General features: G+C 37.3%; 1 protein-coding gene across 4 annotated transcripts in view; it reads right to left on the bottom strand.

Annotated features, from left to right (window-relative positions):
* The window catches only part of LOC133534407 (neuronal PAS domain-containing protein 2-like), a 93,532-nt gene that overhangs the window by 9,909 nt on the left and 66,980 nt on the right, over window positions 1-16,643 (bottom strand). For all 4 annotated transcript variants that reach the window (XR_009802022.1, XR_009802021.1, XM_061873519.1 and 1 more), the window contains exons 4-10: window positions 16,454-16,641; window positions 13,026-13,194; window positions 11,382-11,613; window positions 3,577-3,671; window positions 2,867-3,022; window positions 1,543-2,266; window positions 599-678 (exon numbers count right to left, since the gene is read on the bottom strand). Coding sequence is in view for 2 of the 4 variants with exons in the window: in XM_061873519.1 (XP_061729503.1) it covers window positions 599-678; window positions 1,543-2,266; window positions 2,867-3,022; window positions 3,577-3,671; window positions 11,382-11,613; window positions 13,026-13,194; window positions 16,454-16,641 (1,644 nt within the window). In the remaining 2 variants the exon portion in view is untranslated. The remainder of the gene's footprint in view (window positions 1-598; window positions 679-1,542; window positions 2,267-2,866; window positions 3,023-3,576; window positions 3,672-11,381; window positions 11,614-13,025; window positions 13,195-16,453; window positions 16,642-16,643) is intronic.

The raw sequence follows: 16,643 nt of genomic DNA, 5'->3' as shown, positions 1-16,643 counted from the left end.
ATATTTTCCATTCTCCATGATTTTTAGTATGTTATTCATACAATGAAAAACTAGGTTTGATTTTCTGTTTCCCAAAATTTGCAAAACAAAATATATATATATATATAAAAGTGAAACCTCTAAACCCAGAATATATTGTCTGTTAAAGTGATTTGTTAAGATTTAGTTAGTGGAAACCGTTTCGTTAGGATCGCAAAGTTATTCTTCCTTCTTAAGCGTGAAGAAGTAACAGACAGAAAGACAGACTGAGTTCACATTTACCTTTAATATTACGAGTAGTAGGTATTATTACAAAAACTTTAAATTATCTAAACTTTCAAATATTAATTATCACACAATTTATATATAAAATTATATCGTCGGGGATAGTGCAATACCGCGTCACTAACAAAGTCGAAAGAGTTCGAAATTCAAACAATGTACAAGGTAATTGGACCTTACTGCATTTGTTATTTACGCGGTATTGGACTATCCCCGACGATATATATATAGGTTTAGTGTGTGTAGCCCATTTTCCCTAGGGAGTAATGTTTTTGTTTTAAACCGGAGTTCATTCTTTGTCAGAGATTATATTAGTAAGAAGTTAACAGAAACTCACCAAAAGATCTGGGAATGGATCTATTGTATCTTCCAAAGATATAAGGGCATCATCAAGCTGGGAAATCTGTGTGTTTAGAACTAAAACAGAAAAAGTTTTGCGTTGTTATTATGTCAGGGTACTCGTAACTACAAATACAATTTGAACAAATGTATTGTAAATTGTAATTGGTTATACAAGGCTGGTGCAGTAAGCTCAGAAAACAGAGATTTTGAAAAGTCTTTTTAGATCACAATACGGTTGCCAAAAATATTATAAGTAATCTTGAGGCCATTCTCTAGCTAGGGACTTTAGCGATTCGAATCCTGAGTTTTTGACTTCTACTCAATAGAAAAAATCACGAAAATGGGTCTAAAATGCACTTTAAAGAATAATAATTGGTTTTTGCACAGACTAAAAAAAAAAAAATATTTATAAAAATGAGCAATATTATGCTTGATCAGCCATTACTTTGAATTTTTTTTTATATTAAAAAATAAAATTAAAAACATGATATCCGCGGTGCCGAGCACGCATATCCATCTCGCTCACGCTGACGCTCAGTGAGAGTGAGCGAAGAACACGAACCTAGTGTGCCCTAATCAAAATTTTGTGCAATATACCACTTATCTGCTAAAATGGGAAAACAATTGAATTCATAGGCTAAACAAAAACATTTTTCATCTAATCTTAAATCCTTATCTTGTTTTCGAAGCTTTTCGCACTCAGTACCCCTAGTGTAAATTTTGTCGATAGCGAAACGTGACGTACGCGTTTGCGTTAAGTCTCATTTTGTATGGGTTTTTGAACAGCGCGCCAAGCGGGACGTTTTGGAAAGTCAAAAATCTCATACAAAATGACACTTAACGCAAACGCGTACGTTACGTTTCGCTGTCGAAAATATTTACACTAGGGGTACTGGATTAGAACAAAAAAATGGTATTCTGAGTATGAATTATACTTACTGGCGTCATTGAAGAAACTCTCTAAAGTTGGAGAGCTGCGCCCGTTTACTGCTTCCTCAGATTCGTTTTGAGCAGACTTCTTTTTCGAATAATCGTCTTCAGCTGATACATCTATAGAGCGCTTCGTTCCAATGACGCTAAAACTAGAACCGGGCTCTTCCAGGATTACACTTTCGCATGCTTTTTCAGTTTTCGTGAAATTAAATTTAGTCTGTTTGTTAGGTTGTTTAGCTATATACTCAGCGAAGGAGGCTGGTGTTTTTACTTCACAAGTTTCATCTATATTTGGTAGAGCAGGCTTAAGGTTCTGAAATATTTCTCCAAAGTCCTCCAAGTTTGTATGTATGCGATAATGTTTATTGGTGATAGTCGCTATTGTAGGAAGCGTCTTGGTGTTTTCTGGAGGTGCATCCTCAAAATGGGAAGTGTTATGAGAAGGCGTGGTTGCCTCTACACTAGAACCTCTAATACGCTTAACGTCAACATGTTCGTCGATGTAGGGATTGTTGAAATTTTTAATGACGGTATATATTTTCTCTATACCCATTACAATACGCTCTTTGCGGGGGGGTATTATGGCCAAATGTACGTGGGGGCCGTCTCTCTCGGGTGACAAGCTGTGGTCCTTCTCGTCGGGCTGGGGCGAAGGCAAGTTGGTCACCAGATGGAGGATCACTTTCTCGAGCTGTTTCGGATCTTCAACCGGTATTGAATCGTCGTTGGTCTGCAATAGTATAGTAGAGTTGTCAACTTATGCCAGTTTTTAGGGTTCCGTAGCCAAATGGCAAAAAACGGAACCCTTATAGATTCGTCATGTCCGTCTGTCTGTCCGATTATGTCACAGCCACTTTTTATTAAATTGTTGAACATGAAATAGTATTGCATCTTTTAAATTAGAGAAAGTTGTTTCGAATTATACCTATGTATAGACAGAAATTAAATATACAAGCCGAAAATAAATATGGGTAAGGTCTGTTCGGTAAGGTATTAATCATAATTGCATCAGTATTACTTTTATAGTTCATTTTCAAAATCACACGTAATTTTATCTATAATATTCAGAATATGCCGGATACGTATATAATCCTGTCGACTATGAAATTTCGCGATTTTTGGTAGTACGTACGTAAATATAAATGACTAATATTATGACTAGTTAAACGGACAGTTTGAGTTAATCATAAATAATGCTTTTTGGCAGTTTTAAAACCCCTAAAGTCACCCCATTTTACGCTACCCCCTTTTCAAATCGAAGTTATATTGTAAAAAAAAGTATTGGCTTCATCCTTACGATACTTATAGTCTTAATAATGTTGGAACTCACATCAGTGACCTCAGGCTCCTGCGGCGGCTCCTGGTTGTTGTTGACAAGCATGGTGAACTTCTTCTTCATCATCTTGATGAGGTGCTGACCCTCGTCCGGGTTCATCATGGTGTTCGTGCATACAAAGCTGGTCACCGCCTTGGTGCCGGTCTCCACCTAGAAATTATTTAAAAAATCTGTTAAAACTTGGTAACAAATTATTTAAAATTAGTTATATATAGTTTTTTTTCTTGAAGATGCTGGTTTCATTCCAGTCCTAGCCACCGTGTATGTCGTATAGTATAAGTTTAAAAATCTGTTCTCATTCATGAAGAGTTGTGAGAGAGCAGCGACGAGTAAGTGAGTAGCCATCGGCTATTTTTTCGGGCAAGAAATAACGTAGGTGTAGATTTTATTCTACGTGAATACGACAAATTCATGCATTAATAATTGAATTGTACCGGTGATCATATTTATTGGTATTTTTAAGAGAAAACTCTCGCCCGAACGTCGATTAGTCGATTCTCGCTATAGGCCATCGGTCGCTGTTCGAACAGTCACAAAACACAAGTCACAATTAAACTGCCAAGTTAAGTCTTCTTTGTTTACACTTATTAACCCTTTCACCACCGAAGACTTCAGTTGACGCGCGCCGCTAACAGTCAAATATCACCCTTCTTGCTTTCTGACAAGGTTCACGAAGACGCGCGCATGCGAGATTATATTTTTACCTCAAGAGCGCCCCTGGTTCTCATGTAGATGAACTGGCCGTTCTTCATCATGAGACGGTAACACGACTCGCCGTAGAGGCGGTGCTGGTCGTACACTGAAATCAAAAGATTAAACCTACATTAAGGCTCAATATGTGTAACCCCATACTGTGTAGTGACTCTGATATTGCGGTTTCAAATATAAAATATAAGGATCGTGTTTGTTAAATGATAACTAAACAATGAAAAACTTATATCAGTTAAAAAAACCGATCCTAGATTTTGATTGGTACGAAGAAAATACCATCATTTGCGCTAATGCAGCGAAACAAAGAAGCGATGATTATTTTAATTTTGTTTATGACAAACATGTCCCATGAATCCGATGATACTCTGCCAAGATTTGTGCAATTTGATTCCGCTAAGTAAGACGAGATAGAGTTCATCTATGGAGGTACGTGCGTAGACAAGATATATGTCCTATGCCTGAAATTCATCAGTTACAAGAAAGACCCGTGACTTGCCTAGTTCTCAACTGAGCGTTTCTTCTTTGAGCTTAACATCCAACTGAACTTGAATTCAAAATATTCAAGTTCAGTTGGATGTTAAGCTCAAAGAAGAAACGCTCAGTTGAGAACTAGGCAAGTCAATTATTCGCACCTGAAAGAGTTCTAGGTCAGACTGAGACACAAGTCACAGAAGACGAATCTAATGCAGCTTTGTACACAAATAAGAACAAAGGTAAAAAAGCGGCCAAGTGCGAGTCGGACTCGCCCATGAAGGGTTCCGTACCATTTATGACATATTAAAAAAACTACTTACTAGATCTGGTTCAAACCAATTTTCGTTGGAAGTTTTCATGGTAATATATATCATATATTTTTTTTAGATTTTCATTCCGTTATTTTAGAAGTTACAGGGGGGGGGGGGGGACACACTTTTTTTCACTTTGGAAGTGTCTCTCGCGCAAACTATTCAGTTTAGAAAAAAATGATATTAGAAACCTAAATATCATTTTTGAAGACCTATCCATAGATACCCCACACGTATGGGTCTGATGAAAAAATTTTTTTTTTTAAATTTTATGACGCATTAAAAAAAACTACTTACTAGATCTCGCTCAAACCAATTTTCGGTGGAAGTTTGCATGGAAATGTATATCATATATTTTTTTTAGATTTTTCATTCTGTTATTTTAGAAGTTACGGGGGGGGGGGGGGGACACACATTTTTCCACTTTGGAAGTGTCTCTCGCGCAAACTATTCAGTTTAGAAAAAAATGATATTAGAAACCTCAATATCATTTTTAAAGACCTATTCATAGATACCCCACACGTATGGGTTTGAAGAAAAAAGATTTTTTGAGTTTCAGTTCTAAGTATGGGGAACCCCCAAAATTTATTATTTTTTTTCTATTTTTGTGTAAACATCTTAATGCGGTTCATAGAATACATCTACTTACCAAGTTTGAACAGTATAGCTCTTATAGTTTCGGAAAAAAGTGGCTGTGACATAATCGGACAGACAGACGGACATGACGAATCTATAAGGGTTCCGTTTTTTGCCATTTGGCTACGGAACCCTAAAAAAGAACAATTCCAAAGAGAATCAGAAGCTGCAAGTACTTATTTTATTATTATTTCATTTTATTTCAATAATATTAAACACAACGTGCCACAAAACTGTTTGCACAGTTTGACTGTGGGATCCGTGGGTCTATACTAGATTAGGTATGTACATGATAATTATAAAGTCTTAAATCTAATTAATTGTTGAGGCAAAAATTGGATAGGTATGTGTTAAATGCTATCAAGGTAATGTTGGAACAAAGCTCTTTTAAATTGTTTGGTAGCTGCAGGCAAGGCGTTGAGTAAGTATGGTAAAATTTTTAGTTTTTCAATCTTTTCTATATTAGTTTTAAAAGTAAGTCGGTAACAATCCAGAGAGTAACCTATAATCGATTCTACAAGTGAAATATAAATACATTTAAGGGTGCTTATTGGGACTCTATATCTTAGATGGTAAAATCTACCAAGTAGGACTCTTAATTTACTGCAGATGTATTCTGTATGAGATGACCAAGAAAAGTTTTCATCTATTTTCATGCCAAGATAAGTTTTGCATTTAACACGCTCAATTGGCTTACATTGAATTAGACTATTATGGAAACAGGAGAAGTCATGTGTCACTATTGTTGGCGAACAGGAAGGATTTAAATAAGGTGAGTGTAAAATTAGTAGCTTGGTTTTATCTGAGTTTGACACTATGCCATTGTGGTGCGATCACTTGACTACGGAGTCGAAGTCCTGCTGCACCGCGCGAGGTCGGCGGCGGCGCCGGCGCGCAGCACGCACAGGTCGTCGGCGAACATGTGCGAGAGCAGTGCCGCAGCACGCCGCACAGGCTGTTCACGTGCAGCAGGTAGCACACCGGGCCGCATCCCGAGCCTTGCGGTACCCCACACCGCACCCCCGCTCGTCTCCCAGGGTCGACCCCACCTTCACACGGTAGGAGCGCGCGGTGAGATAGTCATTGAACCACTGGCTCAGTGGCTCGCCCACGCCGCACTCCTTCATGGCATTGATAAGCGCATTTGTCTCCAGAGTGTCAAATGCCTTCCGAAAGTCAAAAAATACAGCTACAACTACTTTTCTACTAGCGAATTTTTTAAGAGCGAAATCATTAATTTCATTTGTAAAATTAGACAGTAATGTGCCTGTACTTTTACCCCTTTGGAAACCATGTTGACACTTGTTTAATATATTATTATTTTGTAAGAATAATACTAATTGGTTAACAATGCACTTCTCGATTACTTTGTCTACAGTAGAAAGTATCGCAATGGGCCTATAGTTGGAATATGATTTACGGTTTTACGAATTGGACGAATTATTGCCGTTTTAAGATCTTCTGGAAAACATGACTTACTGATATATTAACTAACTTAGCTAAGATAGGACTTCTCTCAGATACCGTTTTTAAGTCGCGCATGAAAGATCCCCGCAATTTGCACATTTCGGTTTTCGCGGTAGGCCCCCTGAATTAGGGTACATGCTCTTGTAAAAAAATCCAACTTGAAATTATTGCGGCCAAAATAATTGAATAGGTAGGTACAATTTTATGTCAAATACAATTATTGACATGTAACTAAAACTGACATAAAAAGGGTTTAAACTGTAAAATGCCCTTATTTTATGGTATTCGTCAGTGATCCCACTTCACCTAAGTGATTACGAGTATGATATTCTGAGGGCAAATGCACGAGTTACTGCAAATCTATGACGAGGTGCCTTTAATATCTGAAGTTCTACCTTGGACATAAAAAATAATAATTCTCAAAATTGATCCAGCTGTCTTCGAGAAATCGGGAAACATGCATAAAAAAAACATCCGCAAATTCCGCAACTCCTAACTTTTGGATTCGGTTATAAAAGAAATTGTTTTTTTACATTTTGCATGTTATAAAGAACCAAAAGGATCACTCAAAATCGGATGTGAGGCTTTTAGCATTTAAAAAACCAAATTTGAACTCACGTATTTATTGATATTACTTAGGTTCTCGACTAAACCAGAGTACCTAGTTGTGATATCCGCGTAGGCGGCCACGCGTGATACCACAAAAGGATTTTTCTAGACATTACTGGAAAGTATTATTAACACGTAGAAATAAGTAATAATAGATTTCTGGCTTCTTTATTTAGGTCGGTTTATTGAAGGTACATATATGATATACCTATATGTTACTGGCAAAGTGCATAATCCAGCCATTGTAATCATATAATACTAATATAAGGCGTTGCATAGAATAAGAATAAATAAATTCGACAAAGCATACAAACAGTTCTGCTGATGGAATCCATGAGAAATAACTACCGATTTTTTTTTATATGTTGCAGTCAGTAAAGGTTGGTGTCATTATAGGTACCTAAACGGAATATTTATTTTGCAGAAGATTGAAAGAACACCGGATTTATATGTATATAAATTAATTAAATATTGGAATTTATTTCAAAGAGTAAGTATTATAAGAAAGCTATGTAGATTGTAGACCATTGTATGTTAGACCAAGCTAAGTAGGCATCGATTTTGATAGCACAGATTGTGAACATGTTATTTTAAACGAATTCATTTTTTTTAGTTTCACGTTTTACGTAACACTTGTACAGTCTATGCTATCAAAATTGCTGCCAGTTTAGCTTGGTCTAACTCTATCCATTTTGATTTTGCTTTAATTAATGGTCAGCTGTCAACCCAGAAGCGTCCGTCCCGGAGAACCCAAGACTCCAGCGAGCATGGGATGATGTAGGCGGGTGTATGGCCACGTTGGACGGTCTGGTTGGCAACGCTTCTGGCTATGTCTCGGCTATTATCAGGGGCTTGGCTGCAGGCGTTGCCTTGACACGTTACTCGACGATGACTCGTGGCGGGTATCCGTCGCTCTCCGCCTGCGATATGATGTATGCCAACCACACGTATGCATCTGCGGTTCTAGCCAGCAGAGTCGCCAGCCATGTGCTGGGAGGTATCCTCGCCACCATGCCCTGAACGACATGGGCCAAAGGGTGCTCAGGTCAGCGAGTATTCCATCCGTGCTTGAGCCTCCGGGTCTAAGTCGTACGGACGGCAAGCGGCTTGATGGCCTAACTTTAGTGCTGTGGGAAAGAGGGCGGTGCTTGGTCTGGGTCTGGGAAGCTACGTGCGTAAGCACCTTCGCCACGAAACTAATATGAATTAGTCGCACGACATGCGCGGCCGGAGCGGCAGCCGAGTCTCAGGCGGCGTTGAAACGCCAAAAGAATGCTTCTTTGGGCTCTGGATATATTTTCGTCCTTTTTACGGTGGAAACAGTGGGGTGCTGGGGTGCTGATGCGAATCAGTTTGTGAGTGACATCTAGACCGTTGACTTAGGTGAAAGGGAGAAGATCCGCGTCTCGAGTCGTTTCTAATGCAAAATGCTATCCATACCGTGGTAATAACGCGAGCATTACTCATACTCATACTTTATCAATAATATAAATTACAGGTCAGGCTTACATATAAAATAAATGGATTCAATAGACAAATTAACAAATCAATTATTATTACTAACATTAATTATTATTAATAACATTATTTGTTTTATTACATTACTTGTTTTAGCGATAAGACCGCCTGGTTCTATTTTCCTTTAAAAATTATTTTTTGTTTTAGATGTAAGTAAAATGTATAATTAATGGTGCAATAAAGAATATTTATTCAATTACTTACTTAATTACTTATTTATACATATTTTGAGGTCAAATATTTGTCGACACTATAAAACGGCCGCTCAATAGGCCAATTTTTGAGCTTGGGCTTGAAACCCGCCAGACTAGGCGCATCAGATATGGATGCTGGTAAGTTATTGGTAGTAGGGCATTATGCATAGGGCATTATGAGTACTTTGGCACCGGAAGCGACAAGGAATGAAGGAACTAGTTTATATAATTATTTTTAAGATTAGATGTAGGTATTGAATTATATTTTATTGAAATAGGTATTATCTATTCAGTAGCAAATAAATCGGGATTTACTCCCTGCACCCTGTTTTACGCCCTCGTGAAATAACACCCGTTACGAGTACTACGATGAAAAATGTTGACTCCTCTTAGGTTAAATAAATGTTTACGTAACGTAACGTCGACGATTTCACCTTTACCCAGGGTCTATGTATATTTAATTATTTAGTATTTATATGTATGAGATGTAATAACTAATGATCTAGATTCTAGTCCTTATGATATGTTAGGGGTTAGACATGGACATGATAAAGTGAATTGTAGGTATGCACCTAAGTACCTACTTATAATTTGTCGTTATGCAAACCAATGGAAATGTAAGAAAATGTTTATCAAAAGTAATTACTATGAAGTGATAACATGCCAGATGCACAGACAGTAAACAAGTGGTATCTATGAATAGATACTTGTTAGTTGTGTTGATGATAACTGTTGTATATAATAACTTTTTTACATATGTACTTATGTACCATTGCCATCTAACGGTGCCCGTTGTGTTTGTGGAAACAATAAACATATAAAGTTTTTGCAAATAATATGTATTGTCAAAAAAAAAACCGACTTGATAACCTCCTACTGTCATTGAAGTCGGTTAGAAACTGTACATATAGATGGATTCAAAGGAGCTGGCACGAATGGATTGAACGTAAGTAATGTTAAAAATTTACAAACTTTTAAAATACAGTAAAAACTATTTTTTTATTAAATATAACTATCATCTTGAGTATATAATTTTTTTTTAAACTACAACTTTGATTGAACTCAAGAGATTAGAAAGGGTTTGATAAAGTAGGTACGTAGGTACTTATAAGTCATAATTAATTTCAACCCATCATAATAATCGATAAGTAACTTAACCTATATAACACCAGGTCAATGTAGCATCTGTTGAGGACGAATCAATACAAGTTTAGTGTACTTGTTTATTAAAATTATAATTTGCCAAAGGGCTATGGAGCGGGGCATGGTGAACCTAAAACTTAGAGACAAACAACACGTTACGGTTACAAGGGAAATAACTAAAGTTATCGACGCACTATCACATTGCAAGAAAGTAAAATGGAAGTGGGCTGACCACGTGGCCTGAATGAACAACGAAAAATGGACAAAGAGAGTCACAACCTCCCGGTTAAAAAAGGCAGGCCCACTGGAAAGATGGACAGAAGAACTAAAAAACGTTTGCCAGCAACGACTGGGTAACAATAGCCCAAGACAAGGAAATGTGGAGTAAAATGGAGGAGGCTCTTACTTGTCAAGAGGTCCTTAATAATAAAAATAATTATCTACACTTGGCTCATGAGATAACCACCATGTGGGATGTTGGTTCCACGATCATTGTCCCGATAGTCGTTTCAGCGAACGGTCTGATAGCGAAAAGTCTCGATCAACATCTTGAGAAACTCTCGCTAGGTGGTTGGATCAAGGGTCAAATGCAGAAGGCGGTGGTCTTGGATACAGCGCGGACAGTCCGGCGTTTCCTCTCTCTGCGGTCTTGACCATCGGCAGATTAGGCCCTGCCCCGCTGCTGGCGGCTCCCTAGATTAGGTTTTTTACAATGTGTTTATACGTGTTATGTATTGTTTTTTTACTGTGTTTTTATATTTTATATATCATTTATAAGAAAGATGCATAAAAAAAATTAAATTTATTGTTTAAAATTATTACCGATTTGAATATGCATGTAAAATTGTTTGATAATATTTAATTATTTAAATTAAAAAGGAAATGTATTATTAAGGCACTAAATGGCTTAAATAAATAAATTTATTCAAATAAAACTATCCTATAGGTAACTACTAAATAAGGTAAGGGTTGAGGATCCAGAGAGAGGAGTTTTGAAAAATTTACCCGCTTTTTTTAGATCACAGTACGTTTGTCAAAAGTGTATTACAAAATCTTGAGGATTTTCTCTCGTGACTTCATCGGTTCGAATACAGGTTTTTTTACTTTCGCTCTCTAGAAAAAAATAATCACGAACTAGGTCTAAAACGCACTTAAAGCACAAAAGCTAAAAATATGGAAATTGCTTCTAAAATGCGCAATTTTATTTTTGGTGGAACTCATCGATTACTTTTTTGTTAAAACTTACAACAAATTAAAATTCAAAACATGATATCCGCGGTCCCGAGGCCACACATCCATCTCGCTCACGCTTACGCTCAGTGAGCGTGAGAGAGGAACACGCACTTATCCGCCGCCATTCAATCGAAGATAAATTAGCGCGATATGATTCGTCGGGAGTCCATTTCAACAAAAAGAAAAAACAAAACATAAACGGTTTTCACTTACTTTCCCGCAGAGCTATGATGACCCAGCGCACGTCATCACGGTGCATGAAGTTCATAGCATTGACGCCCTGGACCTCGTCCGTCATGTACCCGGTCACCAGGCCGATGCGTTGCTCGCACTGTATGATCTGCCCGTCGATGGAGTGACGAGTGCGGTACTCCATACGGAACAGCTCCAGTTGCTGCTCCTTCTTGAACGTCTCCACTGTAGGACGCACGATGCCGATGAATACCTGGAGGTTGATTTGTAATATAAATGTCTGGGAACTGTACAAAAAAAAACTAATTATGAGATAAGTAAACAGTTAATTCGTCAATCCAAAATTGGCATCGGCTAAATAAGGACAATCCGTTTGGTTAGTCCAATGGATATCGTTTTAAATTTTAATGGTTAATGCTCACTACATTCTCTTGGTTATTAGTTAAAGGTCCATATTGAATCAAGTAGATACACAAAATTTTATCTATATTATTCATCTGCACCATCAACTGCTGATCCACGCCACTACGAGTACGTCGGAAATGTGACAATGACAATCGTCTTTCCTATTGCCGCTGTCACTGTTATGTGTTTTCATATTCTTCGGTTATCAGTTAGGACTACGGTTTCATTTGGTTAGGACATAGGTTATTAAACCGAGATATTCACAGCGTACTTTAAACCGTAAAAGTGCATGGCGACTTTATCAATTAATTCATTCATATTTTCTCTATGCAAGTTCACAGCTCACTGTACATGGTCCGATCGAAAAATAAATAAGAAACCCAATGGCGGGGGATATAAATTGACTTTTGAACCCGTAATAATATAACAATCGCGACAGTCTTCTCGTCTGTAAATTATATACAGGTTAGGACTAATGGAGAAAACGTGGGTAAACAAGTATTTCTTCACATTATTCTGATATAAATAGATGATGTGTAACTTAGCGTGTTTGTCTGAGTAGATATAGCATTGATGGGCTTTAAAATACGTGACGTGGGGGAACTATGGACTATGATTGACTCAACTGTTAGTCAATCTTTGAAGTAATTTCACCGAGCGTGTAAATTTAAATATGTACCTATTATTAGATTATTACCTATTAAACAAAATGTGAGCTTATTTTTAACGTCCCATTGAGTCCCATAAACCTTTGAAATAGAATTAAACTCTATTTCGGGCACATATCTTTTCGATTTGTTCAATTATACGAGTAATATACTATTTTAGGAAAGTATTGTGTTGGGACAGTACGTTCATTGGACCTAAAAAGTAGAAAAGCGTGGAATTGAATATTTTAAATTCATTTACTTTGTAATCTCTAAATTATTAAGTTCAAATACGACAACGAAATTCCCTAAAGATGTCCTAAGTACTCACGTATCTCAGCAAAGATGTCAGAAAAACTTTTCTCTCGACTTTCACGTAAGTCGGTATTTTGATGAAACGCTTAGTAGTTCGTAAACGCTAGTTCGATGTAAACTACGATGTACTTTGACTTGCGCGCCTGCGAGCTTGAGTGCATTTGATGTAGTTTACGTTTAGAATGCGGCAGTTAAATGGTCATTGCCGCCAGTACACGCGGACACGGCGCACCACCTGGTAGCAGATTTTGCCACATCAGGTTCGAACACGGAACTAACTTCAATAAGGAACACTCACGACGTCATTGCCGCTGGAGCACGGGTTGTCGCCCCTAGCGCGCGCGCGGCGCACCATCTGGCAGCAGCGGTTGTTCCCGCGGCAGGCACCGTCCGACTTGCGCAAGGAGCCCTCCACCACGCACGCGACGTACTGAGTTGGCTCTGAACGCTGCGTGTGCTTCTTAAACCTGTGTCATGTGAAGTTTTAATAATTTAATGTCGTTATTTGCGTGTTGTCATAATAAGTACTAAGTTCAAAAAGTCTTGTCTTTATTTCAAAATAAATTCGATATTGTAGAATATGTGACCGCGACATTGGTAGCACAATCATCAGTTTCTGTACCTAGGTAACTAGTAGGTATATGTATCGTAAAACCGCGATATGTAACATAAAATGTAATTTGTTGCCTAGTTTAATATTTAATTGCGCGCATTATTTACCAACTTACTTATACATCCGAAGAATGTCAAGCCAAATTCAAGAAAAAAGAACGGGTGGCGATAATTTTTTGACATTTTCAGCATAACCCTAAATCGAATGAATAAATAAATCACTTTTTTAATTTTAACTTATAAACTAGCAGAACACAAATCACACCTTTGTTCCAAATTTTATTTAAATATAGCTTAAAATGGTTTTCGAGTAAAAAGACTAAAAAGGCTATGACATACGGAAAGACGGACATGACGGAACTATAAGAGTTGAGTTTTTGCTATTTTTTGGTAACAGTGTAGAGTATAAATAGACTACTGTATACGTATCATAAAAACTCTAATTTTAGAGATGTACTGTACGTTTTTAAATATGACAACATGAATGAAAATCTTAAAAATTCTCTATTCACCCCGCGATTTCTGGTGACCCCGTCTTAGGGCATATGAGTGTCACGTTCGAGTTTAAGACGTTACAAAGATTAATCAGTCATTGTTGAATCATTTGTGTTGTCTAAGTCCAACGTCGTATCGAACAGTAATTATAAAAGTTCAGTTTACAACTGGCCAATCTGCTTCACAGTGTAACCGGTATACTCGTATGAGTGGAATTACGTTTTGTTTGTCTGAAAACTTTTATAGTAAAAGTTGATTTATTACCGAACAACAATTTTCATGTTTTACAAACAAACTACGCTGTAGAGCCATGAAATGGTCCACGTGTCATTGCAAAACAATTTACTAAAGCATTTGGTTATAATCGTCAGGTATGCCGCGTATAGGTAAAATAAGGTACCTATCTACTTTATAAATGGTTTGTATGGATTGTAAGCAATAGAACCTGTATTGAAGTCATCGGTTAATATACCTATACAATAAAATGGCTGGCCATAACCTTCGAGCAACACCGGCTTCCGACACGTCGGAAGGGAGGAGCCTAAGCGATATCTTACCGTACAAATCTTTCTGCCATTTTTTGCGGGGGGAAACGTGTACAAAGTCGCACTTCTCACTCACTACATACAAAATCCAATCTGTAATGAAGACACAAATACATAGAAAATGACACACGTCAAAGACAAATCTTGCACACCTCGTTCTCTTTTTGTGTACGGACGAGTCACAACATGCACCGCCATAGGCACAGTTGTGCCAATGCTTTGGCAGAGGGGAAATAGTATGAATGCCGTCTCCCTTCCCTGTGTTGCTCGGAAGCCATAACTGTCCAACTGACCCAATATAGTATTATGTTTAACCTCTATTCTAATATCAGTCGAGATGCCTTTTTGTTCGACATGAAATGTAAATTGCATACCTACAATTTTGACAAATCTCACATGTTAGTTTGTATCGAATTATGGAAGGTAGAGGCAAGGAATAGAATCTCCATAGGCAGAACTATTGCAAAAGTGTCCAGCTGTCAGCTATAAATAATAGTTCCAAATCTCTCCAGAGCACTGCTAGAGTAGCTAAGAACCTAGGCGTTATTGACGGAGTGAAGTGAGCTGTCTATGATTAGATTTTTTTCTCAAGCATTCTAGGTTTATGGTTTTTGGCCACCTATTTATGGTTTTTTGTCTTACACTTTTTGGTATATGGAGATTCTGTTCCTTAAATATACCTTCCATATATCGAACGATAAGGAAATAGGCTCCGACTCTAGTTTGTCTCTGATTAAAAAAAACTATGAATGCGTGACATGCGTGAAAAAAGTTTTCATTTACCGCCATTTGACGCAGTTTATAGTTTATTTATATTATAAGTATAAAATGAGTTTATTTTGTTGTTTTTAAAGTAACTATAGCAAAAGTTTCGTTTAAAATAAGCAATAAAGATATTTCGGCGACGCCGCCACATATCCGCGAGATCCGCCAGGAGAGCAACGATGCCCCAATGTTGGCTGTAATCTTAGTTAGTAAATATATCATAAAAAGTTTTTAATATGTGTGTAGATTAGATAAATACTGTAGATACTCACTTCGTTCGTTTCTTAACCCCACACTTTTGTTTTAATGCCGTTCATTATATAGCAGTCATAAACTACTATTAATTTGTATATTGTATAATAGGCAATAAACCGGTTCTCAAATGCAATAAAGTACGGTAAATATAACAGTAAACTCAAAATAAAAATTATAGTAATAAAATAATGATTTTACGTTGTTTTTTGCTACTGAATATACTTAAAATACGCTACAGTTATTTATTTTCAATTTTAACAACTGGAGACGCCTTGTAATTAATTCTCTGTACAAAACAGTCTGCCGGTTTTTGCGGCGGAGGGGCACGTCAAATGTATGCCTATTTGTACGTAATGTACGAATTAAGAGCCCCTTCGCCGTTCCGATCTATCTGATGGCAACTGTACCCAAATATCTATAGGTATCTTAAAATGAAAAGGTGATAAATTTGAAAATAAAAACTTTTTCTAACGTAGGTATTGCCTAAAAGTAACCTTTATAACAACAACAGTTTACTATTCATAAGATGACTGCGAAGTAGTTGTCTATACACTCCAGCTGCAGTCGGTTTAGATATCACTGTCAGTTATATAATCGACAGATTTAAGTGCTGAAGTAGAAAAAGGATTAAAGACTGATGTCGAGGTAAAATAAGCATTAGTGTTTTTTTATTATTACATCTTATAAAAATTCCCCCGCCGTGTCTGTCTGTACCTATATGTTCGCGATAAACTCAAAAACTATTGGACGGATTTTCATACGGTTTTTACCTATCGATAGACTGATTTTTGAGGAAAGTTTAGGTGTATAATTTGTTGAAGCCGGGGCGGGTCGCTAGTATTTATTTTTATAATGTCCCCATATTTCCCACTTGATGGTACATTAAAATATCAAATATATGTATATTCCGGTAAATAATATACCTATGATTAAATAGATACATAAAAGGATCACTCATATTTTAAAAGTGGAGAATAACAAACCATATCTAGAGCCGTTCGCGATGGTTGTCTTCTTCCATCATCAGGGCTTAACTGGAGGTGGTTGTGCGTACCTTACAACGAATCGCCTTTTCTCGTCAGCCAGTGCTTTAGCCACCAGTGACTTCCCGTCTGGCCGATCAGGGATCAGAAGTTCTCCGTTGGGACCCAAGATTTGGCTCCTGGGCTTTAATTGGTACAGAAGTGTCTTGTGGTCGTCCTTGTGAGTAATGGTGAATAAGTTCTGGCCGAGGAGTTCCAACT

The sequence above is a fragment of the Cydia pomonella genome, chromosome 1 (genome assembly GCF_033807575.1).
Source record: "Cydia pomonella isolate Wapato2018A chromosome 1, ilCydPomo1, whole genome shotgun sequence".
NCBI lineage: Eukaryota > Metazoa > Arthropoda > Insecta > Lepidoptera > Tortricidae > Cydia > Cydia pomonella.
This window is presented reverse-complemented; position numbering and strand designations above follow the sequence as displayed.